Source organism: Rhinatrema bivittatum, chromosome 12, assembly GCF_901001135.1.
Source record: "Rhinatrema bivittatum chromosome 12, aRhiBiv1.1, whole genome shotgun sequence".
In the NCBI taxonomy this organism is placed as follows: Eukaryota; Metazoa; Chordata; class Amphibia; order Gymnophiona; family Rhinatrematidae; genus Rhinatrema; species Rhinatrema bivittatum.
This window is the reverse complement of record NC_042626.1, coordinates 80,931,848-80,958,488: the sequence shown is the minus strand read 5'-3', so window position 1 is coordinate 80,958,488 and position 26,641 is coordinate 80,931,848. Positions and strand designations below refer to the sequence as shown.

Here is a 26,641-nt window from a genome sequence, read left to right as displayed (position 1 = left end):
TGAATCATCCTTGTCTGGACTCGGGTCAACCGGAGAAGCTGCAATAACCAACTCCTACAGGACATGTAGGACTAGGGGAGCCAGTTCCTCACGGCGGAACAAACGAACCACTTTAGGGTCATCACTCTCCACAGAAGGAAGCAAGCCAGGGTCAACCCCGGGGTTCAGGTTATCAGAGGGTAGATGGGGATCCCCATAACCCTCCTCCTGATCAGACTCATCCGAAACAAGATCCTGGGATACCTCCCCTGCACCATGGGGGCTGTGAAGAGTCCGAATCCACGTCACTGCTGGCGGATCCTCCTTTCTGGCAGCCTTCCCCGGCGGGCCCTCAGAGACCTGACTTGGTGGAGGCCCCCTATTCTGAGCCCCACTGGCCAGAAAGGCCTGATGCATTAGCAGAATAAACTCCGGGGAAAAGGTAGAGTGACCTCCAAACCACCCTCCTAGGGAGCTGGGGTCCCCAACAGAGTGGCTCCCTGTGAGTGAAATTCGGTGGGAGAGTATGCCAGAGGGAGATCCCCTCCCCCTAAGGCCCTTGCTCTGCCGCGCAAAAAGAATCCAAAATGGCCACTGTTCCTGCGCTGAGCGGGAACGGATCGGCCTGAGCATCCGGGGCAGCAATTGCTCTGCCAGAGCTGTGCTACTTCGCCAAAATAGGCAGAGTTTCCTCTCTTGGGAGACAACAGCTGCAAAATTCAGCCGAATTGTGGCTGGAAAGGCGATCCCTGCAGCACGATTAACGGCTCATGCGGGGCATGGCGCTGCGCTTGGGACGTGTGCAAAAGGCTCGAGGAAGATGCCCGGCCGAGGCTCCCAAGAATCAGCCTTCCTGGATGCTGCAAAAAACTGCCGCGGCTCCGATTGCTCGGTTTTTTTTTTTTTTTTAAACTTTAATACAGAGACAGTAAGGCAAAGAAAGAGCCTTTTCTGAAAAATAAAGCCAGAGGCCACGGCAGACTGAAGGGGGGGGGGGGGGTAACTGGACCACCAGATATCAACCCCAGCACCCCAAGGAGCGAATAATTGGGATTCCCAACCCCTGCTCATCCCCTGCCTACGACCAGGAGGGTAGTCCCACCAGGACCTAGCTACTCCCTGGGAGGCCGCGTCGTTCCCAGAACTCCTGTCTCCCCCTCCCCCCCCCCCTTAGTAATGCTTGGGTCAGAAAAGAAAATTAGTTCTTACCTGTTAATTTTCGTTTCTGTAGTACCACGGATCAGTCCAGACCGTGGGTTGAGCCTCCTGTCCAGCAGATGGAGACAGACCAAAATTGAAAGGGTCTATATCAGGACAGAGCCTACCCTGCAGCCCTTCAGTATAACCATTGTCAAAGCAGATAAGAATAAAGATAACCAGTAAAAGATCAAGCAAGTAACAAGAGCACTCAAGCAAGTAAGGAGAGAATTCACAAAAACTAAACAATTGCAAACATTGAATGGACTCAGTATATGATCGCTCTTGCATATCCATTGTTATCAAAAACAGATGCTTCCGGTGCCTTTAATGATAATCACAGATGAAAAACATCCAGTAACCTGCAAAAAGAGCTTCTAGTGGATGGGAGAAAATACAGGGAAGAGTGTCTGGACTGATCCGTGGTACTACAAGAATGAAAATTAACAGGTAAGAACTAGTTTTCCTTTCCCTGTACGTACCTGGATCAGTCCAGACCGTGGGATGTACCAAAGCTTCCCTACAGAGGGTGGGACCGAGACAGTCCCGCTCGAAGCACCTGACGACCAAAGGAACCAAACACTGGCGCCTGTACATCAAGGCGGTAATATCGAGCAAAGGTATGCAGGGATTTCTACATAGCAGCCCTGCATATTTCCTGCGGAGAGACAGATTGACTCTCCGCCCAAGAAGTAGCCTGAGAATGCAAAGAATGAACCTTCAGGCCCTCCGGAACTGCCCGGCATTGGCAGATATAGGCCGACGAAATCGCCTCCTTCAACCAGCGATCATAGTCTTAGAAGCTTGGTTACCCCTATTTGGACCACTCCACAGGACAAGAAGATGATCTGAGACCCGGAAGTCATTGGTAACCTGAAGGTAACGCAGTAAAAAGCGTTTTACATCAAGGTGGCGAAGATCACTCCCAACTGTACTCGCTGTATCCTCAGGAGAGAACACGGGAAGCTCCACCTACTGACTGACACGAAAAGAAGAAACAACCTTTGGCAAGAAAGAAGGTACAGTCTTGAGAGAAACTCCTGAATCAGAAAACCGCAGGAATGGCTCCCTACAGGACAACGCTTGAATCTCAGACACCCTTCTATCGGAGAAGATAGAAACCAGGAAAATGGTCTTGAGTGTCAGATCCTTAAGGGTAGACCGACAGAGGTTCGAAAGGTGCCTCACAGAGAGCCCGAAGGACTAAATTAAGACTCCACGAAGGACAAGTGGATCGAACAGACTGTTTCAAATGCTTGGCGCCCTTGAGGAAACAGACAACATCCGGGTGAGACGCTACCACATGACCATCAATGTTGCCTAAGAGGGAGCCAAGAGCGGACACTTGGACGCGCAACGAGCTGAATGAGAGACCCTTGGAGAGGCCCTTCTGCAGGAAGGAAAGAATCATAGAAACCGGAGGTGAATGAGCCCAGACACCCGATTCCGCACAGACATTTTCGAAAACTTTCCAAACGCAGACATAAGCCAGTGAGGTAGACGGCTTACAGGCTCCCAGGTGAGTAGATATAACTTCCTCTTTATATCCCTTCTTTCTTAGTCTTCGCCGTTCAAAAGCCAGGCCGCTAGACAGAAGCGATCCGCCTGGTCGAAAAATACGGGGCCCTGCCGGAGCAGGCGAGGAAGATGGCAGAGGCGAAGAGGACCATCCGTCGCCAGGTTTACCAGATTTGCGAATCACGGTCTGCGGGGCATTCGGCTGCCAAGAGGATGACTGGCCCCTGTGAAGTTCTATTCTTTGGAGAACTTTTCCCACTAGAGGCCAAGGAGGAAACATGTACAGAAGGACATCGTGGGGCCAGGGAAGGACTATTGCATCCACTCCTTCCGAACAGTGCTCCCTCCAGCGGCTGAAGAACCTGGGAGCTTTGGCATTGCTCAAGGTTGCCATCAGGTCCAGGTGAGGCAGACCCCACCTGCTGACGATCAGATCCATCGCACCATCTGATAACTCCCACTCGCCAGGATCGAGACGCTGACGACTCAGGAAATTGGCTTGTACATTCTCCTTGCCCGCTATATGGGAGGCTGCTAGGCGCTCCAAGTGATGCTCCGTCCAGGCAAAGAGTTTGTGGCTTCTAGGGCCACCAGGCGACTCCGGGTGCCCCCCTGTCGATTGATATAAGCCACCATGGTGGAGCTGTCCGAGAGTACTCGCACTGCCTTGCGGCGAATCAGAGGAAGAAAAACCTTGAGAGCCAGGCGGACCGCCCGGGCCTCCAAGCAATTGATGTGCCAGCGGGATTGGACTGGGGACCAGTATCCCTGCATAGCCTGTGACTGGCAGACTGCTCCCCACCAGGAGAGGCTGGCATTGGTCGTGACTACAATCCACTAAAGAATCTGTAGGGACATCCCCCTCAGGAGGTGCGTCAGTGATAGCCACCATTGTATGTCGGCGATGGTAGAGTCGGAGAGCGGGAGAATCATCCGAAACTTTTCTGACACCGGCTTCCAGCGGGATAGCAAAGCTTTCTGTAATGGTCGCATATGCGCAAAAGCCCAGGGGACCAGGTAAATAGTAGAAGCCATGGTCCCCAGAACTTGGAGGTAATCCCATACCGTAGGCAGTGGAAGCGAAAGGAGATTTCACACTTGATCCATCAGTTTGAACGCCCGAGCGTTCGGCAGGAATACCTTGCCGACTCGGGTATCGAAATGCGCCCCCAGAAATTCCAGGACCTGGGAGGGCTGCAGATTGCTTTTGGGGAAATTGACTATCCACCCAAGAGAGGTGAGGAAAGCAAGAACCCGGTCGACTGCCAGCCTGCAGAGAGTCTCCGACTTGGCCCGCACAAGCCAGTCGTCCAGGTAAGGATGGACTGGGACTCCTCCTCGAAGAGCGGCCGCCACAACCACCATGACCTTGGTAAAAGTGCACGGCGCAGTGGCTAGGCTGAAGGGCAGAGCCCTGAACTGGAAATGCTGGCCCAAAATGTTGAATAGGAGATACTTCTGATGCTCGTGCCGAATCGGGATGTGTAAGTAAGCTTCCATCAAATCGAGAGAGGCTAGATATTCGCCGGAGCGAATATCTGGCCTCTCTCGATTGAGGAACTGAGCAAGTAATCAAGATATGTATGAGTAAATTGGTTCAAGTATCTCTTCTGTTGTACATGATTAATAGCGTATGTCGTTAATAGTGTGATTACAAGTGTAATAAATGCCATCCTGTTTCATAGAAGACAACTTTTGAAAATTATTGGGGGGTGCTGAACTCAACACAAATTACAGCGCCCCCAGCAAAAAGAGAAAAATTAGAACATAGTGAGTGGTGAATGTCAGAGAGGAGCAGGTAATGTAGACATGGGAAAGGCTCATATGGCCAGTTGAAAACAAAACTAGGGAAGATTCAGTCTCACTAGATGTTATTCTCCACAACCCCAGTTCATCCCCCCAGTATCCTCCCGTCTGCTCCATTCTCCCCCTTGCCAACAGCCCATCCACACCACAGTCTCTTTCCCTACCCTCACCAGTCACCACCATTCTTTCTCAGCCCTGTTTTCTCTCTCCTAATCTCCTCTTCCTCCTTTTCCCATCTTCTCCCCCCCCCCCCCCCCACATCTCATTACTCCATCTGCACTCTTAATTCTCTCTCTCCTGCATGGGTATATTTTGAATTTTATATCTTGGTGAGAAGAGGTTTAATACCTCTCTTCCAGCTCTATTCCCTATATCAGCTTAGCCTTCTCTGCTCCCCATTTTCCCACTGACCCTTCCTTCTCTGCAGGCTTGGCTCAGCCATCTCTTCCCCGAGTCCCACTCCTCACCAGCATGTTAGGCTTCGCTCACCTTTCAATTTGTGATTCCCCAGCTCCTCAGGCTTGGAGCAGTTTCCTGCTCTGCATTCCCTGAGCCCAGGAACAATTTTTGTGGAATTTCTCCTGCCTCCCCACCCACTGAAGAATTTCTCCCAGCCCTTACAGATTCTAGGCCAAAGCCAGTCCCATGCATGCAGAGTCCACATAAGACATTATATCATCTGCATGCATGCCCTGAGCCCTAGCAGCTTAGCAGTCAGCACCTCCCCAGCACGTGAGCTTCCTGCCCTCAGTTTGGAAACCTGAGAGATCACTGCTGTCCTGCAGGATATAACCCAGGGATGTTTTATTTACTTTTGTGAACAAGGGGAACTATGTTCATCTAAATTCCGCAACAGTTCAAGCCCTGACTGCAGCCACTCACAATACTGGAGCTGCCAATTTTTAAGAGAGATTTTGAGCCTATGATATCACATGTGATCAGACGACTCCTCCTTTCCCTATTTTTTTTCAGTAAAATATTGTATTTACCCTGATGAGTTCAGGAGTAGAAGAAAAGGGAAGTCATCACCTGCCTCCCTCCCTTGTCCCTGCCCAGAAAGCACAGACGTCTTCAGCAAACTTTGAATAAACAATTTTCAAACCTTTGTATTTGTAGTTTGAATCTATCCTCCTGTTTCTGTCTGCACTTAGCTTTTCTTTCTGCCTCCTCATTCCTCTTTTCTTTTATAGCTTAGGTTCTGCCTTCCTTTCATGTCTTTATCATTTGCTGCTTTTCCTCCATGTATCTCTCTCTCCGGGGCAGCTCAAGGCAATCTGCTGCAAGAGGCGAGGGATGAGATAGCGTGCCCCCCCCCCCCCCTCACCCCCCCCCCCCCAAGACATGGCACCCTTTCAGTTATTTTGAAAGCTGTGGAAAGGGGAAAGCAGGGGTCAGAGTTCCTAGAGCAGAGGCAGATTGGCAGATAGTGTCAGTGATACAATTCTGTGTACAATTCTGGTCGCCGCATCTCAAAAAAGATATAATTGCGATGGAGAAGGTACGGAGAAGGGCGACCAAAATGATAAAGGAAATGGAACAGTTCCCCTATGAGGAAAGGCAGAAGAGGTTAGGACTTTTCAGCTTGGAGAAGAGACGGCTGAGGGGGATATGATAGAGGTGTTTAAAATCATGAGAGGTCTAGAACAGGTAGATGTGAATCGGTTATTTACTCTTTCGGATAACAGAAAGACTAGGGGGCACTCCATGAAGTTAGCATGGGGCACATTTAAAACTAATCAGAGAAAGTTCTTTTTCACTCAACGCACAATTAAACTCTGGAATTTGTTGCCAGAAGATATGGTTAGTGCAGTTAGTATAGCTGGGTTTAAAAAAGGATTGGATAAGTTCTTGGAGGAGATGTCCATTACCTGCTATTAATTAAGTTGACTTAGAAAATAGCCACTGCTACTACTAGCAACGGTAACATGGAATAGACTTAGTTTTTGGGTACTTGCCAGGTTCTTATGGCCTGAATTGGCCACTGTTGGAAACAGGATGCTGGGCTTGATGGACCCTTGGTCTGATCCAGTATGGCATGTTCTTATGTTCTTATCCGAAAATGTGGTACCTTGAGGGCCCGGTTGACTCTCTTGAGGTCCAAGATTAGACGGAAGGAATTGTCCTTTTTCAGCACAACGAAGTAGATGGAATACTGGCCGGCGCCTTGTTCCTCCACCGGGACTGGGACTATGGATCCCAGCTCCTGGAGCCTGGCAAGAGTCTGGCATATGGCAGCCCGCTTTCGGTGTCCGCAAGGAGAGGCCATGACAGATCCGGCAGGTCTCGAGCAAACTCCAATGCGTAACCTTTCTCTATTTCGAGGACCTACTGGTCCGACGTGATTTTGGCCCATTCCTCCAAGAACAAGGAGAGAAGACCACCTAAGTTTGGAACGGAGTAATGGGATCGCACTGTGAGGCGGGCTTTGCGGTGGAGTGTTGTGGGTTACCATCTCAGAAGGCACGACAGCCCCGAAAGGAATGAGGCCAGGACTGGGATCTGGAGGAATTTCCTCTAGAGAAAGCACCTCGCGCCCGATTATTATACCTTCGCTGGCCCCTGAAGCGGGAACGTGTAGAGAAAAAAGACCTCGACTGTTTCGGGCAGTCCTCCGGTAGTTTATGGACCTTGTTCTCACCCAAGGATTTAATAAGCTGTTCCAGGTCCTCGCCAAAAAGCAACTTACCCTTGAAAGGAAGTGTGCCCAACTGAGACTTGGAGGAATAATCAGCCGACCAACTGCGCAGCCAGAGGAGACGACTGGCCTGTACGCGGAGTAAGTTGTAAAGAGCATCTGCTCCATACGCCACAGCGCCTTCCAACTGTTCAGCCTGCTCCGTCTCTACAGACGGGAGGTCCTGGGTGCTGAGCAATTGTTAAACCCACCTAAGGCTTGCTCGCTGCATGAGACTGCTGCAGATCGTCACCTGGACTCCTAAGGCCAAGACTTCGAAGATCTGCCTTAGATAGAATTCAAGCTTGTGGTCCTGCATGTCTTTCAAAGCCGTGGCTCCCACCACCGGAATAGTGTGCTTGGTGACCGCAGACACAGAAGAATCCACCTTGGGAATTTTAAGCATCTCCAGGCAATACTCGGGGAGAGGATAGAGCTTGTCCATAGCTCTCTCCACTCGTAGCCCTGCCTCGGGAGCTTCCCATTCCCGGAGGAGCAGCAGCTTGTGCATGGAATGGAAGGGGAAAGTGCGTGGAGGAGCCCTGAGTCCCACCAGGACCAGGTCCACGTGAGCTGGCATTGCAGCTGTGATCGTGTCCTCCGGAGGAATCTCGATCCCCAGCTCCTGAAGTATGAAGGGAATGAGCGGCTGCAGCTCTTCCCTCTGAAATAAGCGGAAAACTTGGGGGTCAACCCCCTCCAGATGGGGGCAGGCCCTGCCAAATCTGCATCTGGATCCCCACAGGTGGGCCGGAGGGGGTTGGAGGGACCCTCGGCCCGAACTCTAACGGACCCCTGTGCATCCAGCGCCGCGGGAGCGAGCGGGGAGGGGACCTGGGGGAGGTTCCTCCTCCTCTTGTAGACTAGCCAAATAAGATCTGTGCATTAAGAGCACAAATTCCAAAGAAAAATGTAGCCTGGATTTCCTGGAGGGGGGGGGGGGGGAGGAGAGGGAGGGTCAGGGTCCTCATCTTGAGTCCGCACGGGGCTCAAGTCAGGTGGAGAAAAATTAAATTCAGGCTCCTCTGCCTCCTGCAGCCCCAAATCGGGAGCTGCAGAGATTCCCAAGATGGCTGCCGTTCCTGCGCTTTGCCAACTCGGGAACGGCCTGGCCATGCAATGGGAGGACTTCCCCCAGGTCGCTGACTTGATCGCTGCCGGGGAGGGACCCTCCCCACCCGGCAGGCACCCCGAGCAAAGCCCTTTGTGGGAGAGCCGCAATGCAGGCTCCCCGCAGGCCAGGCAAAGATTTGAATGCGGCATGACCCAGTAAAAGTGCAGCGAGGCAGAGAAAAAAATAGCTGAGCTTCCAGTGCTGAGGAGCGGGTGCAGGAGAATGAACCCTGCTCGCTTCTTTGTTAAATAGCAAAAAGCTGCCGAGTAATCAATCAGCTCTGAAGCTGAAGTGCCTCAATCTTTTTTTTTTTTTCTACTTTGAAATTGCAGGGGGAATGAGCTTCCCTGCTGGCACAGCTGGGGAATTGAGCGTCCCGGGAGATAGAGAGGGAAAAGCAGCTATATAGGGGGAGTGACTGGACCACCAGTATCACTCCAACAGAAGGTTCACCGGGAAGGGAGCCTAGGCTGCATAAAACAAGGGGTGAAACCCCCCCCTAGGCCTCCCCAAGAGCGAGGAGACAGTACTGTCTCCTGAGAGAAACAGAGCCTTTTCAAATCTCTGACAGAACTATCACTTTATTTATTTATTTTAATTTAGAGAGAATAAAGATACTTGCTTGATCTGAACAGAAAAAGAGGAGAGGAACCCAACAGGGCAAAGGCTAAGGAATTAAGCTAGGGAACCGCAGGGTGAGCTGCCGGCATCTGCTGGAGACAGACGAATACTGAAGGGCTGCAGGGTAGGCTCTGTCCTGATATAGGATACCCTTTCAGTTTTGGTCTGTCTCCATCTGCTGTAATTTACTTAGGGAATAGCCACTGCTATTACATAAGAAATTGCCATGCTGGGTCAGACCAAGGGTCCATCAAGCCCAGCATCCTATTTCCAACAGAGGCCAAAACCAGGCTACAAGAACCTGGCAATTATCCAAACACTAAGAAGATCTCATGCTACTGATGCAATTAATAGCAGTGGCTATTCCCTAAGTAAACTTGATTAATAGCCGTTAATGGACTTCTCCTCCAAGAACTTATCCAAACCTTTTTTGAACCCAGCTACACTAACCACATCCTCTGGCAACAAATTCCAGAGCTTTATTGTGCGTTGAGTGAAAAAGAATTTTCTCCGATTAGTCTTAAATGTGCTACTTGCTAACTTCATGGAATGCCCCCTAGTCCTTCTATTATTCGAAAGTGTAAATAACCGAGTCACATCTACAGTGCATGGGATCTTCTTAGTGTTTCTTAATCCCAGACTGCAGGGTTGCACCTCTATCATCTGCTGGAATCCGAGAAATACTGAGGTGGCACTCTTAGTTATGTAGCAGTGCCTCAAAGTTTTGTTTCTCTGACTTCATCTGCTGGTAGGGAGGTAAAATCCACTTGTCTGGACTGATCTGAGTATGTTCAGAAAATAAAAGGATCCTGATGCTTCACTCACTGAGAAGATAACACCTCTTCTCCATCTTTACATAAATAGATGTGGGAAAGGGGCCTTTCTGCAATATGCACCCCTCCTCACTATTATATGTTTGGGAGAAGAGGGATAGCTTTTTTGCTTTGTAAATGTCAGATGTAGAATACCAAGCTCAGCCTCTCTTCTGCCTCAGCTTCCTTCCCAGGAACATTTCTGAAGCAAGCAAGCATTTCAGAAGTATTTATAACTGTGGCAGGGGCAACCCTCCCTCTCATGCATCTGAGCAACAGTGTCCCTGCGTGCGGGTGTAATACAGAACAAGGATATGCATATCTACACATGTTTTCCCGCCCACTGACTAAGTACAGCTTCACTATTTGGACTGTGACTGATACATTTCAGAATGGTATTCAGTCCAGAGTAGAGTGCAGTAGCTTCTCTCTGACTCCACCTCAGCCCCAAGATCCAAGGACATTATCCCATGCTAGACTCTGCTTCAGACTATAAGAAATAAAGGTTAAAAGCACTAACTGGTCATCTCCAACCTTCTTCAGCCAGGCCATGTCACGCTGCGACTCACTGCACACCAGTTCCTGCCAAAGAGGAGCACATAGGGGTTACAGGACCCCTCCAGGAGCTGTCACAACCACCCTAGAACTCCATATGAGAGTTACACAGCCACCTACACCCTGGAAGCTGCTACAATCGTCTCGCATACCAGGATGATGGGACTGGCCACAAGCCCCTAAAACTGCACAATCATCCCATGGCTGCTTGGTTCGAGGGATGCTCTACAGCCATTCCATAGCCACTTTGAGATTAGAGGACAGCTGGAACCCCAAGAGCCTGTGTCACCACCCCACATCCAAACACCAGAATGGGGAGCAGTACAGGAGAAACCAGTACCAGGAAAGCTCGGTGTCAATCTCCCCCTCACTAGCTGCATCTCCTGCAGCAGTTACATTTACTTAGCTCAGTCTGACTAACATCTGTTCTTTGTGCTTGCTGTAGGGTAGAAAGGCAGAGAGAGAGAGAAAGTGTTTGTATATAAGAGAGATGCAGGGAGGGGTGTCTGCTTATTTTGTGCTCACATATCTATGTATCTGTACAGGTGACAGCAAGAGGTAAGATTAAATCTGTTTATAGTGCCAGGCTTCTGACACAGGCCTCTCCCCTCGCAGTGCTAGCACTTACCTCTTCTCGGGCCTCCTGGAGCTGTTTCAGCTCAGACTCCAGGCGTCTGCACTCCTCCTTCAGCTGCACCTCTTTCAGCTGAGAGCTCTGCAACTCCCGTCTGACCACCTGCAGCTCCACCTCTAACCTCCGAACCTCCAGGTCACAGGTCTCATCCAGACTTCTGGAGCTCTGCAACCCCAGGGAGCGATCCAAAACTACAGAGGGCAAAACATCTGTGAAGGAAAGACAGGCAGAGGCAGGCAGGGCAGACTGCGATTGAAAAATGAAGACTATTCCTTCTAATACAGGACTGCAATAGGGCTCAGTCACTTCCAAGGACGCAGACAATAAAGAAGCTCCAAAGAACGTCTGAGATTGCATGTGGTGGCTGCCACACTGAAGGCTGGGAATGCCTGTCAGATAAAGCTAATATTTATTTCTTACAGCCCTCACTGCCAAAGGTTTGCAACATCAACCTGCAATAAAACAGCAACAACAGACTCACCTTCATCCTCCTGTAAAAAAACAACACACAGCCTCCGTTAAATCCTCATCTATTTGTATCCTAACCACCCCCCATTCCAAGACCAACTAGAGTCTTACTGCTATCCCAAATAGTCATGATCAGATGTAACATTACAGTCAACAGATCATTATTTCTGGAAATGCCTGGACAAATCTAGTTAATATTAGTTAACTTTGCATATAGTTAAAGTTGAATATAGTTTAAAGCCATTCTCTTTTCTAACTGCCTTATCTAGGTCCCCTGGACCCTTCTCCTTCCTCTATTCCTCCCTACTTGTTCCTTCCAGCTCCCTGTTATATGTAACTTTATTTTTCACTTTCCTAAATCATGGTTTATTACCCCCGTTGTATGTAAACTGATGTGATATGCATATAAAAAGAAAATTAGGTCTTACCTCTTAATTTTCGTTCCTGTAGTACCAAAGATCAGTCCAGACTCCTGGGTTTTGCCTCCGCACTAGCAGATGGAGACAGAGCAAGATTTGATAGGCTCTGCCATAAGTACCAGGGTGCCACCCACAGCCTGTCAGTATAAAGTAATGTCAAAGCAGAATGCCCTGAAACTGAAAAAACTAACTATATACCGGAAGTTCAACCGGAGAACCCTCAGGTCACTGTCCCCAACGAGAGACCTGTCCCAGAGAAAAAATGGAAACAGAGAATAACTGCACAGCATGAAACTCCACCAAAAAAACACAGTATAAACAACAGCGGACTCTCCGAGACTGAGAAAAATATTGAGGGTGGGACTTTGGACTGATCCTTGGTACTACAAGAACGAAAATTAACAGAGGTAAGACCTAATTTTCTTTTCCCTGTATGTACCGGATCAGTCCAGACTCCTGGGATGTACCAGAGCTGAGACTACTTGGGATGGGATCCGGAGAGGCCTGCTCCGAAATTGCCTTCCCTGGATCCCTGGACATCCAGGCAATAATGACGCGCAAAGGTATGCAAGGATATCCAAGTTGCAGCCCTGCAGATCTCCTGCGGAGAAATTTGCATACACTCCACCCATGAAGCCGCCTGGGAACGTGTCAAATGTGCCTTCAGACCTGGTGGTATAGGCCTAATACTGAGTAAATATGAGGAGCCTATGGCCTCCTTCAACCAATGAGAAATGGTGGCCTTAGAGGCCATATTGCCCCTCTTTGGACCCTGGCAAAGCACAAAAAGGTGATCCGATAAACGAAAGTCATTAGTCACTTTCAAATATCGTAGGAGTATCCTACGCACGTCCAGCTTCTTCAGATCCCTCGAGACTGGGTCCACCTCGTCGATATCCGAAAAGGAGGGAAGATCCACCGACTGATTTAAATGAAACGAAGAAACCACTTTCGGAAGGAACGAGGGAACCGTGCGCAAAGTAACTCCAGAGTCAGAGATCCGCAGAACAGGCTCCCTACAGGACAGGGCCTGAAGTTCAGACACTCTTCGAGCTGACGAAATTGCCACCAAAAATACGGTCTTCAAAGTAAGAGTCGCCCTCTTTAGAGGCTCAAAAGGGGAAGCAGACAGGGCCTTGAGGACCAAATTCAAGATCCAGGACTGACACGGAACTTTCAAGGGCGGACGCAACCGATTCGCCCTCTTCAGAAACCGAGCAACATCGGGATGCGCCGCCAGAGGTCTCCCTTTGAGATACCCCCTAAAGCAACCGAGGGCTGCTACCTGTACTCTCAAAGAACCACAGGATAGCCCTTTAGCTAAGCCATCTTGCAGGAAAGCCAAAATAACAAACGGACGCCCGGGTAGATGGAATCGAACGCTCAACGCACCAGGATTCGAAAAACTTCCACACTCGCACATACGCTAAGGATGTCGACCTCTTGCATGATCTCAGTAGAGTAGACACCACTGCATCCGAATAACCTTTGTCCTTTAGCCGACACCTCTCAAAAGCCATGCCGCTAGACAAAAGCGATCTACCAGATCGAAACACACGGGTCCCCGATGGAGATCTGGTAGATACGGGAAGCGTAGAGGTCCCTCCACTGATAGATTGACGATATCCACAAACCAGGGCCGTCGGGGCTACTATGGAGCCACCAGAATGACCTCGAAGGGATGGGCCTCTATCCGCCGAAGAATCCTGCTGATCAGAGGCCAGGGCGGGAAGACATACAGCAGAATCGTTGCTGGCTAGGGCAACGCTAAGGCGTCCATGCCTTCTGTCCCCATGTCCCTTCGCCGGGCAAAGAAACGTGGAGCCTTGGCATTCTTGAAAGTGGCTATTAGATCCATTGCCGGTGTGCCCCATCTGTCGCAGATGAGTTGAAAAGCCCTGTCCGCTAGTTCCCACTCTCCGGGATCGAGTTGATGGCGACTCAAGAAGTCTGCATGAATGTTGTCGACCCCTGCTATGTGGGACGCTGCTATGCTGACCAGGAGACGCTCCGCCCACTGTACCAGGAGGCGAGCTTCGAATGCCACCGGCTGACTTCTGGTTCCCCCTTGACGATTGTTGTAGGCCACTGTGGTCGCATTGTCGGAGAGAACCCTGACTGACTTTCCCTGAATCAGGGGAAGAAAAGCCTGCAAGGCCAGTCGCACCGCCCTGGTCTCCAGCCGATTGATTGACCAGCGAGACTCTGTCGAGGACCAGCGTCCCTGGACCGACTTCCATAGACAAACCGCTCCCCAACAGAGGAGGCTTGCATCCGTGGTGACCACCGTCCATTCCGGCGTCATGAGCGGAACTCACCGAAAGGAGGTTGTTCAAACACAGCCACCATCCTAGGCTGAAACGAGCCGGCTTCGTCAATGGTAACGGAAGGTAGAATTGCTCGGACACTGGACTCCATCGGGAAAGCAATGCTGACTGCAAGGGCCGCATGTGTGTGAAAGACCAGGGAACCAGGTCCAACATTGATGCCATGGAGCCTATCATCTGTAGGTAATCCCAAACTGTCGGTGGTTGTTTCAGGAGCAAGGACCAGACTTGTCCCTGCAATTTGTGACAGCGCCCCGACGAGAGGAAGACCGCCCCTCGGCACATATCGAATAAAGCTACCAAAAACTCCAGAGACTGATGGAGTGAGGTGACTCTTGGTGGTATTCACTACCCAGCCCAGGGAGCGCAACAGCTGAACGACGCAACTGATCGCCGACCGACAGAGAGACTCTGATTTCGCCCGAATCAACCAATCGTCCAAGTACGGGTGCACCAACAATCCCTCTCGCCTCAGCTGTGCCACCACGACCACCATGATCTGTCGCCAGCCCGAACGGTAATGCCTGAAACTGGTAATGCTTCCCTAGGACGTAGAACCAAAGATGCCTCTGATGATCCTTCCTGATCCCGATGTGCAGGTATGCCCAGGGAGGCCAGAAATTCCCCCGGATGCACTGAAGCGATGACGGAGCGCAACGTTTCCATGCAAAAACGAGGAATCCGCAGGCATCTGTTGACACACTTGAGATCTAGGATGGGGCAGAAGGCCCCTTCTTTCTTTGGCACAAAGAAGTATATGGAGTAATGTCCTTTTCGTTGTTCCAGAGGTGGTACAGGTACAATTGCTCCCAAGTCCAGCAGCCGACCCAATGTCTGCTGACAGCTTGATGCTTGTCGGCGTACCCGCATGGCGACAGGAAAAATCGTGGGTGGGGCTGGCGTGCAAAATCTAAAGCGAAGCCGTGTCTTATCACCAAGAGCACCCATTGATCTGAAGTGATCTTGGTCCATTCCTCGTAGAAGAGAGACAATCTGCCCCCTACCCTGGGTACGGAGGAATGGACCGGCCGCACATCATTGTGCGGACTTAGCACCGGAGGTGGATTGGGATGAACCAGGCCTGCCAAAACGTCTGCCTTGAAAGGACAGAGGCTGTTGTCTGCCCCTCCTGAATGGAAGGAGGAAGAAGAGGAAGGAGTACCTGGACGAGAGGCATGGGGCTCTGCAATTTCCCAGAAATCTTGACCTAGAAGAGAAAGTAGTCCTGGGATGTGCTTTGTCCTCTGGAAGACGATATCCCTTATTCTCGCCCAAGAGTTGAATCATGTTGTCCAACTCCTTCCCGAATAACAGCTTGCCCTTAAATGGCAAGGAGCCCAGCCTGGATTTAGAAGCAGACCAGTTCCGCAACCACAATAGCCGCCTCGCCGAGACAGCCGAAACCATGGAGCATGCAGAGGTTCACAGACGGTCATACAGGGCATCCGCACTATAAGCCACTACCGCCTCGAGACGGCCAGCTTGTCGGGCTTCCTCCTCCGAGAGGCCTTCGTTGACGAGGAGCTGCTGAACCCAACGCAGCCCAGCCCTTAGCGTGAAGTTACTGCAAATTGCCGCCCGGGCTCCGAGAGCAGATACTTCGAAGATCCTCTTCAGCTGAACCTCCAGCTTCCGATCCTGAAGATCCTTCAACGCTGTGGTCCCTGTGACCGGAATAGTAGTCCTCTTGGTGACCGCTGATACAGCTGCGTCCACCTTAGGGACCCACAGAACTTCCAATGTGTCCTCAGGCAATGGATAAAGCTTAACCATAGCCTTCGTGACCTTCAACCCCAAGTCCAGGTGTCCCATTCTCGAAACAGCAAATCCGTAGCCGAGAAATGAAAGGGAAAGGTCATAGGAGGACCTAACAAGGCCGGATCCTTGGTTCCTCAGGCCGCGCCATGTGGCATCGCTGATCGGGTCACGTCCGATCGCCTGAAAAAAATATCAAAAAGAAAAAAACTGAAGTCTCGAGAGGGAACCAGAGTGCAAGAAATCGCCGTTGGGTCACTGCCGCGGAAATAGAAAAACAAATGCTTACTTTTTTTTTTTTTTTTTAAGGAAAATTAGTTTCTTACCTGATAATTTTCGTTCCTGTAGTACCTAGGATCAGTCCAGACTGCTGGGTTATGCCTCCCCTCCAGCAGATGGAGTCAGAGAAAAGCTGAAAAGCACCCCCTAGATAAACTGGTGTGCCACCTGCAATCCCTCAGTATAAAGAATATCAAAGCAGAATGAATCATAAAAACATCCACTCCTGCTGAATATTAATTCTTTGAACTCAACCAATGACTAGATATAGTAGTCATTGGTTGAGTAGTAGATATAGTGCTCTAAAATCATCAACAAACCTGTCTCCCTATATGAAAAGAGAAAACCCTGTAAAATTTGCCTGAAACAACGCATCAACACGTATTCCGATATTCTGCAACTGCATGAACTGTAAGGAGACAAAGGAACAGAAAGAAATATGAGCGGACTCTATTAGAAAACAGACTTGGGCGGGCGTCTGGACTGATCCTAGGTACTACAGGAACGAAAATCATCAGGTAAGAAACTAATTTTCCTTTCCCTGTACATACCAGGATCAGTCCAGACTGCTGGGATGTACCTGAGCCGCCTTAAATGGGGTGGGACCCAGAGAGTCCCGCTCAAATCACAGTGCTTCCAAAGGAATCCACCAACGGATCATGGACATCCAACCGATAATGTTGAGCGAATGTGTGCAAGGACTTCTAAGTGGCCGCCCTGCAAATCTCCTGGGGAGACACAAACTGACTTTCAGCCCATGATGCTGGCTGAGAACGAAGGGAGTGAGCCTTAAGCCCATCCGGTACAGACCGGCCGCACCCAATGTAAGCAGAAGCAATCGCGCTTTTCAACCAGCGGGCGACCGTAGTCTTGGAAGCCTGAAGACCCTTTTTGGGTCCATACCACAAAACAAAAAGATGATCCGACCGTCGAAAATCATTAGTCACCTCCGAGCACCTCAGAAGTGCCCACTGGACATCTAAACGCCTCAGATTCCGACCTTGAGAAGAGCGAATCTCCTCCTCAGAGAAGGCAGGTAATTCCACCGCTTGATTAACGTGGAAGGCTGAAACTACCTTAGGCAAGAAGGAAGGCATCGTGCGTAGGGATACCCCGGACTCAGATATACGCAAAAACGGCTCCCTGCACGACAATGCCTGAAGCTCCGAAACGCAATGCGCTGAAGAAATAGCCATTAGAAATACTGCCTTGAGAGTTAAATCTTTCAAAGTGGCCCTCTTGATAGGTTCAAAAGGAGGAACGCAGAGACCACCGAGAGCCAAATTCAAGCTCCAGGATGGACGTGAAGCCCTAACAGGGGGAAGCAAATTCCTAACCCCGTGTAAAAAATGAGGAACATCCGGGTGGCAGGCAAGAGAATAACCATCAATCCTTCCCCTCAGATAGCCCAGGGCCGCTACCTGCACACAAAGCGAACTGTAAGCTAAGCCCTTCTTCAACCAGTCTTGCAAAAACGCGAGAATATGCCCCAATGAGGCCTTCTGTGGCAACAGCTTTAACCTACTGCACCAGGAGTCAAATATACCTTCCAAACTGTAGCATATGCGAGGGACGCTTCCTTGAGTTTCCTTGAGTTATTTGAGCCCCCTTCAGAGATGAAAAACACCCCTGGAATATACATACAGGGGGAGTGTGACCGGTCCACCGGTGAATACTCCCCCTGGTCACCAAGGGATCCCTATCTCCGGGAACTAGGCATTAGGGCACTGCCCTGCCAAGCCTGCCAGGAATCAAAAACTCGCCCAGCGTCCGTAAAAGAAAGTGAACCTAACCACTGATCTAACAACCTTAAAATAAAATAAATTGGTCTAGTCAAAGGTCAGCCAAATGTCAAACCTGAATAACCAAACTCAAATTTAGAAAAGATCAGGACCGCAGGTTATGCCTCTCAATCTGCTGGAGTCAGAGATATACTGAAGGATCGCAGGTGGCACACCAGTATATCTAGGGGGTGCTTTCAGCTTTTCTCTGACTCCATCTGCTGGAAGGGAGGCATAACCCAGCAGTCTGGACTGATCCTGGTATGTACAGGGAAATGACGCTGTCCCCCGGCGAGTGCTGAAGTGGTCTGGCTGGGGTGAGTGAGCCGGGCTCCCCGGTATCACCCCGGTTGGGCCGGCACTAACCTGCAGGGTCCTCAACCCCCAAGCCTCAAGAGGCCTAACAACCAGGGGGGATGGTCCACTCGGGACCTGGCAACCCCCTGGGAGGCTCAGACCCGATCTGACCAGAAAACCTGTCTCTTTTTTTTTTTTTTAAACTTAAAGGAAGAAGGAAAAGAAAGAACAACCCTAGCTAAACCAAGGAATCCCTTTCCTAACACCTATAACTAATTTAGATCAGTGGAGACTGTGGGTTAAGCACCCGGCCATCTGCTGGAGCCAGAGTTATACTGACAGACTGTGGGTGGCATCCTGGTACTTATGGCAGAGCCTGTCAAATCTTGCTCTGTCTCCATCTGCTGGTGCCGAGGCAAAACCCAGGAGTCTGGACTGATCCGGTACGTAAAGGGAATGTCAGTATATAAAAAGTTTTAAATAAATAAATAAATAAATAAATAATGTCTTAAGGCTCTGCTTAAAAAAAGCCAAAATCTCGAATAGAACATAACTCCTTACATTCTACTAGTTCCAGAGATAGGGAGCTGTACAACAAAAAGCCCTCTTTCTGATCTTGGATAACCTAATCTCTGATCTTCAGATAATTAGCCAGATTTTCATAAGGAATCTCAGTGTCCTTCCAGATGAGCCAGTTGTTACACTATAGCGCAGATGTCAATACTCCAGTGGCATTCAGAAGGGAGACCTGGGATCTGGAATACCAGAAGACAGCAATTTCATGGACAGCAGGAATCCCATCTAATAAAAGTGCAGCTGCTGTGGGGGTGCAGGGCACTAGTATTCGAGGAGGGAGCATCTTCTGAGACTATGGTGCCATAAGCCTCTCTTTCCAAATGCCCAGTACCTCCCCCCACCACCCAGTTTTAACTCCTTTCTGTCTAGTCCTGCCATCCCAGTGTCAGTGCTTGAGCAGGGGCCACAGACTGGGGTTCCCTTGTGAATGTAGCAGGCATGCATCCTAATTATAATCAGTGCTGAGTGAGGCCTAGGATTCCCTCTCCCTGCTGGCTGGGAGCACAGTCTGGGTAAGGGATCTAGATCCCGCATGACATTGCATCTGAGCTTTTCTTGCTCAGCATAGTTAAATATTAAATACTCTTGGCAATCATTTCCAGCCGTGAAACCCATCCTTATGTAATTCATGGGGGGGGGGGGGGGCTGAAGATTTTGGGACCCTTCCTCACCTCTCTGGCACAGCTCACCATGTCTCTGTCCAGGACTTGCACGTACAGACAGGAACTGAAGCTCCTTATTTTGCTGTTTCTGGAAGGAGTTGCTTTCTTGCTGCCTTATCTGCTGTTCCACGCTCCGGATACGATTCATGGGACTGTCCAACATGTCTCTCTGACAGAAGCAAGGAAGAAAGGAAGGTTAGTGCTGTCAAGAGGCAGAGAAATCCTCTCCTACAGACATACCGATCCTCTGCTACTCCCAGCTCTCACAGACATAAATCCTGAGCCACTCTCTACTCTCAGAAACACACACATAACTAAGTCACTTTCCCCAGTGACTCTATGTAAGAGCAGAAACTCTCACCATCTCACTCAACTCCACAAGGATCTTCTGGTCAGGCTAAATCATTTTATCCAGCGACTGTTCTCTCTCTCCACCCTTGTGTCTATGAGGTTGCACAGATTCTGACTCATGGGAGGAAACCTCCGACATGACCAATCCTGTCAGGCTGAGCTCTAGGCAGGATGACTTGGGACATTTACTGTCCATCCCAAGTTCTACAGTAGAGCCCATGCCTTTCAGAAAGTAGTATCACCACCTGCTGGGCCACAGGGTTAGCATGGCATGTAAGCTGATCACTCAGTGCAGGAAAATGTGCAGTCCCAGGGCTTAGGTAAGGTGCTGAAAGGGGCACAGGGAGTTGATAAAAGCAGCTTGGCAACAGCTATCTGCATTTTTTAACTATCTTACAGGCAGATACAGTACAGTGCGATACAGTAAGGGGTAATAGCGCGTCAAAAACGCGCATCCAACCCACCCGAACCTAATAGAGCTCACAACATGCAAATGCATGTTGATGGCCCTATTAGGTATTCCCGCGTGATTCAGAAAGCAAAATGTGCAGCCAAGCCGCACTTTTACTTTCAGAAATTAGCGCCTACCCAAAGGTAGACGCTAATTTCTGCCGGCACCTGGAAAGTGCACAGAAAAGCAGTAAAAACTGCTTTTCTGTGCACCCTCCGACTTAATATCATGGCGATATTAAGTCGGAGGGCCCGAAAGTTCAAAAAAGTAAAAATAAATAAAATTTGAAATCAGCCTGTGGCTTGAAAACCGGACGCTCAATTTTGCCGGCGTCCGGTTTCCGAACCCGTGGCTGTCAGCGGGCTCGAGAACCGACGCCGGCAAAATTGAGCGTCGGCTGTCAAACTCGCTGACAGCCGCCGCTCCTGTCCAAAAAGAGGCGCTAGGGATGCGCTAGTGTCCCTAGCGCCTCTTTTTACCGCCGGCCATAATTTAAATATTTTAGTTTACTGAATCGCGTGCACAGGACACTGGCCTGTGCCGGGAGAGTGGGCGCTCGCCCGCTCTCCCGCGAACTTTACTGTGTAATGGTTTCTCAGTTTAAAAATAAATCATCCATGAATTTCAGAGAATAGAAAAGATTAACTCTCTCCAAGAGGTGAAAAGCAACACTTTTGTTATCAAACTGAGGTCAGTCTATGATCTTTCACCATAGCTCCTCACCTCATCATGGTACTGGTTAAACTGCTGCTGCAAACTTGCTTTCTCCATTTTAAGCAAAGAGTATTCTTTGGTGTCATAGCCTTTAATGTTCCAGTCATCTACAAACTCACCAAAAACGGAATACTAGAATAAAATAAGAGAAAATATTTTGTTACTCAATGCATAATTAAGTTCTGGAATTTGTTGCCAGAGAATGTGGTGAAAGCTCAGTGCAGCTGGGTTTAAAAAAAATGTTTGGATAAATTCCTGGAGGAAAAATCCATAAACCATTATTAAGATGGAGTTGCAGAATCCCTGGGATAAGCAGTTTGGAATCTATCTACCCCCTTGGGGTCCTGCCAGGTAGTTGTGACCTGGCTTGGTCACTGTTGGAAACAGGATACTAAGCTTGGTGGACCTTTGGCCTGACTCAGTATTACAAATCATATATGCTTATGTAAGTGAGGGACCTTTCATATCATTGGAAGAGGTCAATACAGAATGTCAAACCTACTGAGGAGGGCTTTAAACTAGAATCACTGGGCATGGGTGAACAAAACCCTAAAATAAGTAAAACAGTATATATATATATATATATTTATTTATAAAATTTCTATCCCACTGATCTACAAATCTCAGTGGGTAGCAAAACACGGAAAATGCAATCAAACAGCAACAACTAAACATATCCGCACACGATACAGTAAAACAAAGCCAATACTCATATAGAAATGGGAAAAAAAGGCAATATTTGGAAAGCTATCTACACTGACGCTCACAGTATGGGGAATAAAGTCCCAGATCTAAATGTAATGGCTATCATGGAGACCTGGGATGTGGGAAACCATGACTGGGATATAGTTATACTTGGCTAGGAAGGAGGCATGGCATTATATATAAAAGTACAGCATTAAAGCAGCAGCATTGTTGGGCTTACGAGGGAAGGAGGCGGCACTGTGATTTAATCTGGAAAGAGGGACCGGAACATTTATTTATACTGTTGTAATATACAGACCAATGAATATAAAGAGCGATCAAAGCTGAAATGTCCAAGCTTATAGCAGCTCAAATAAGAATTTTATTGAATTCTGAGGAAGTATCACATGATAATTTGTTCAAACACACTTGCACAGTCCCCCAACATGAACCGTGTTTTGGCTGACTGCGTCGGGAGGGACCTAAATCACAGTACAAGTTTGAACTGCCATTATTTATTTATTTTATTTATTTAGAGTTTTTATATACCGGCAATCATGAAAACATATCTTGCTGGTTTACATACACTAATGAAGTTTATTCTAAGGCAAGGGTCCTAGACTTCAGGAAAACTAACTCTCTCAAAATAGGGAGTACCTCAAGCACTCATTAGCTGGATGGGAAAATCTAGGGAAGTAGAAGGGCAGTTGGCAAAACTAAAGGAAAATTGGTTCTTACTTGCTAATTTTCATTCCTGTATCACCACAGATCAGTCCAGACTCCTGGGTTTTGCCTCCCTACCAGCAGATGGAGACAGAAAGTTTCAATGATACTGTACATAATCCAGTGTGCCACCTACTGTCCCTTAGTATTGATCTGTACCCAAGCAAAGATGACAAACAACCATCTAAGCAAATTCCCTCCCCTCCAACGAGCCGGAAGAAGGTGAAGTTGCCCAAAAAGACAATGGAAAACTTGTTTCCCAAATTTAACATAAGCGATCAGCATTGAAACCTCCAACAACTCTGCACTATATACAAAGCAACAGTATGAGTGGCGGATTCTCCCCCCCCCAGTAAATGGGCGGGTCTCTGGACTGATCTGTGGTACTACAGGAACAAAAATTAGCAAGTAAGCGCCAATTTTCCTTTCCCTGTATGCACCCAGATCAGTCCAGACTCCTGGGATGTACCTAAGCTCCCCTTAACTCGGGTGGGATGTGGAGAGTTCCGTTCATAGAACAATCTCACTAAAGCACATGGAAGCCGGAGTCCTGACATCCAAGCGATAATGCCTAGAAAAAGTGGGCAACGACTTCCCAGTAGCCACCCAGCAAATTTCATGCAGAGACACCTGATGTGACTCAGTGTAGGAAGTCACCTGAGAATGCGTCAAGTGCGCCCCTAAACCCCCGGCAGTGGGCACCCTTTAGAAATGTAAGTCGACTTGATCGCTTCCTTCAGCCACCGCACAATTGTAGCCTTAGACAACTTATTTCCCTTCTCTGGACCACTCCACAGTACAAAGAAGTGAATCGATCTACAAAGGAAAATTAGTTCTTACCTGTTAATTTTCGTTCCGGTAGTACCACGGATCAGTCCAGACCATGGGTTGAGCCTCCTGTCCAGCAGATGGAGACAGACCAAAACTGAAAGGGTATCCTATATCAGGACAGAGCCTACCCTGCAGCCCTTCAGTATAACCAGTGTCAAAGCAGAAAAAGGCATAAGGTCAAGCAAGTAACAGAATAACTAGTAATTTAGTGTAAACAATCAGAATAGAACAAGTGAATGAACTGTGTTACTAAAACGCTCTTGCATGACTACCCCAGATCATCATAAAAGATGCTTCCGGTGCCTGTAATGAAATTCCATGAGAGCCATGCAGAGACACAAATTACTCCTATAATAAGGAGAAAACAGGAAAAAAATTCGAGCAGACAGAATACGGGAGAGCGTCTGGACTGATCCGTGGTACTACAGAACGGAAATTTACAGGTAAGAACCAATTTTCCTTTCCCTGTACGTACCCGGATCAGTCCAGACCATGGGATGTACCAAAGCTTCCCTACAGAGGGTGGGACCGAGCCAGTCCCACTCGAAGCACCTGACGACCAAAGGAACCAAAAGACTGGTGCCTGTACGTCAAGGCGATAATGACTAGCAAAGGTATGCAGGGACTTCCACGTAGCAGCCCTGCATATTTCCTGTGGAGAGACCATCTGACTCTCCACCCAAGAAGTAGCCTGAGAACGTAAGGAATGAGCTTTCAAGCCTTCAGGAACTGCCCGGCCCTTGCAGATGTAGGCCGAAGAAATCACCTCCTTCAACCACCGAGCGATCGTAGCCTTAGAAGCTTGTTTGCCCCTATTTGGACTACTCCACAGGACAAAGAGATGATCTGAGACCCGGATGTCATTGGTAACAGCAAGGTAACGGCACCAAGCCGCGTTTAACATCCAGATGGCGAAGTTCACCGCCCCCGGACCCCACGATATCCTCAGAAGAAAACGCGGGGAGCTCCACTGACTGATTTACATGAAAGGAGGAAACAACCATCAACAAGAAAGAAGGTACTGTTTTGAGAGAGATGCCTGAATCCGAAAACCGTAGGAAAGGTTCTCTGCAAGACAGAGCTTGAAGCTCCGCACCCTCCTGGTGGAGCAAATGGCAACCAAGAAGACAGTCTTGAGTGTCAAGTCCTTGAGAGTAGCCCGATGGAGAGGTTCGAAGGGGGCCGAGCAAAGAGCCCGAAGCACCAAATTTAGACTCCACGAGGGACAAGTGGGCTGGACGGGCGTTTTCAGGTGCTTAGCACCCCTGAGGAAACTGACAACGTCCGGATGAGAGGCCACCGCCCGACCCTTGATGGTGCCCAGGAGGGAACATAGAGCCGAAACTTGTACCCGCAACAAGCTGACAGAAAGACCCTTGGATAGTCTCCGCTGCAGGAAGGTGAGACCGAAGGCGAACGCGTCGAAACACCCCACTCCGCGAGGATGCTCTCAAAAACCTTCCAGACATGGACATAGGACAAAGACGTAGACTGCTTATGAGCCTTAAGCAGAGTGGAAATAACCTCCTCCTTATAACCTTTTCGCCTCAACCTTCACCGTTCAAACACCATGCCGCTAGACAGAAGCGATCTGCCTGGTTGAAAAATACAGGATCCTGCCGAAGAAGACGGGGGAGATGGCCAAGGCGAAGAGGACCGTCCGTCGCCAGATTTACCAGATCCGCGAACCACGGCCTGCAGGGCCACGAGAATGACCGGACTGCGATGCAGCTCTATTCTCCGGAGAATCTTCCCTACAAACAGCCACGGCGGAAACACAGAGGAAGACATCGGGAGGCCAAGGAAGAGCCAACACATCTACTCCCTCCGAGCAATGCTCCCTCCAACGGCTGAAGAACCGGGAAGCCTTGGCGTTGTCCAACGTCACCATGAGATCCAGGTGAGGGGGACCCCACCTGCGAACAATCAGTTCCATCGCTGCGTCTGACAACTCCCACTCGCCGGGATTGAGATGTTGACTGCTGAGGAAGTCGGCTTGAACATTCTCCTTGCCTGCTATGTGGGAGGCAGCTAGACGATCCAAGTGCCTCTCCGCCCAGTAAAAGAGCTTGCTGGCTTCCAGCACCATCAGATAACTTTGAGTACCCCCCCGTCGATTGATGAAAGCCACCGTGGTGGAATTGTCCGACAAAACTCGAACCGCCTTGCGGCGGATCAGGGAGAGAAAAAACTTGAGCGCCAGGCGCACTGCCCGGGCCTCCAGGCGATTGATGTGCCAACGGGACTGGAGTGGGGACCAGTACCCCTGAGTCGTTTGTGATTGACAGACCGCCCCCCACCCGGACAGGCTGGCGTCCTTCGTGTCTATGACCCACGAGGGAGTCAGAAGAGGCATCCCCTTGAGGAGATGCGCCGGCGAGAGCCACCATTGTATGTCGGCAATGGTAGAGTCGGAAAGAGGCAGGGACTCCTGGAACTGCTCTGTCACCGGTTGCCAGCGGGTAACAACGCTTTCTGTAATGGACGCATATGCGCAACTGCCCAGGCGTCCAGGTCGATAGTGGAAGCCATGGTCTCCAGAACCTGCAGATAATCCCAGGCCATGGGAAGTGGCAGGGAAACAAAGCTGTTCACTTGATCGATCAGCTTGAGTGCTCGCGAGTCTGGGAGAAAAACTTTCCCGACCCGAGTGTCGAAGCGAGCTCCCAGGAATTCCAGAACCTCAGAGGGCTGGAGATTGCTTTTGGAGAAGTTGATTATCCATCCGAGCGAAGTGAGGAGAGCTAGTACCCTGTCAACTGCGTAAGCGCACAAGGCGGAGAACTTGGCCCTCACAAGCCAGTCATCCAGATAAGGGTGGTCTAAGATTCCGTCCTGGCGGAGTGCAGCTGCCACAACTACCATGATTTTGGTAAAGGTGCAGGGAGCAGTGGCAAGGCCGAAGGGAAGAGCCCTGAACTGGAAGTGCTGGCCCAGGATATGGAATCGAAGAAATTTTTGATGCTCTCGTAGAATTGGTATGTGGAGGTAAGCCTCCGTCAGGTTGAGGGAGGCTAGAAATTCGCCGGGGCAGACCGCTGCTATCACTGCCCTCAGGGTCTCCATTCTGAAATGAGGGACCCTGAGGGCCCGGATGACTCGCTTGAGATCCAGGATTGGACGGAAGGTATTGTCCTTCTTGGGAACGACGACTTGTGCACTTTAGGTAGCATATATAGTACAGGTGTTTTAGGATAGTCTACAGTTCCTGCAATGGCACTGGAGTAATCGCCCCCAGTTCCTGGAGCCTGTCCAGGGTTTGACAGACCACAGGCCTCTTTGATGGGCCGCAAGGGGAAACGAGAAAGATCCGGTAGGTCCCGGGCAAACTCTAACACGTAACCGTGTTCTATCACCTCGAGAACCCACTGATTGGATGTGATTTTGGCCCACTCCTCGCAAAACAGAGAAAG

The 26,641-nt window shown here is 49.5% G+C and overlaps 1 protein-coding gene across 7 annotated transcripts in view; it reads right to left on the bottom strand.

The window, feature by feature from the left end:
* TBKBP1 (TBK1 binding protein 1) overlaps positions 1 to 26,641 on the bottom strand; it is a 202,105-nt gene that overhangs the window by 80,939 nt on the left and 94,525 nt on the right. For 5 of the 7 annotated variants that reach the window (XM_029574259.1, XM_029574262.1, XM_029574261.1 and 2 more), the window contains exons 3-6: positions 21,000 to 21,122; positions 19,484 to 19,643; positions 10,905 to 11,119; positions 10,242 to 10,303 (exon numbers count right to left, since the gene is read on the bottom strand). In XM_029574259.1, coding sequence (XP_029430119.1) covers positions 10,242 to 10,303; positions 10,905 to 11,119; positions 19,484 to 19,643; positions 21,000 to 21,122 — 560 coding nt within the window. The remainder of the gene's footprint in view (positions 1 to 10,241; positions 10,304 to 10,904; positions 11,120 to 19,483; positions 19,644 to 20,999; positions 21,123 to 26,641) is intronic. The other 2 variants (XM_029574258.1, XM_029574260.1) reach the window with 2 other exon arrangements.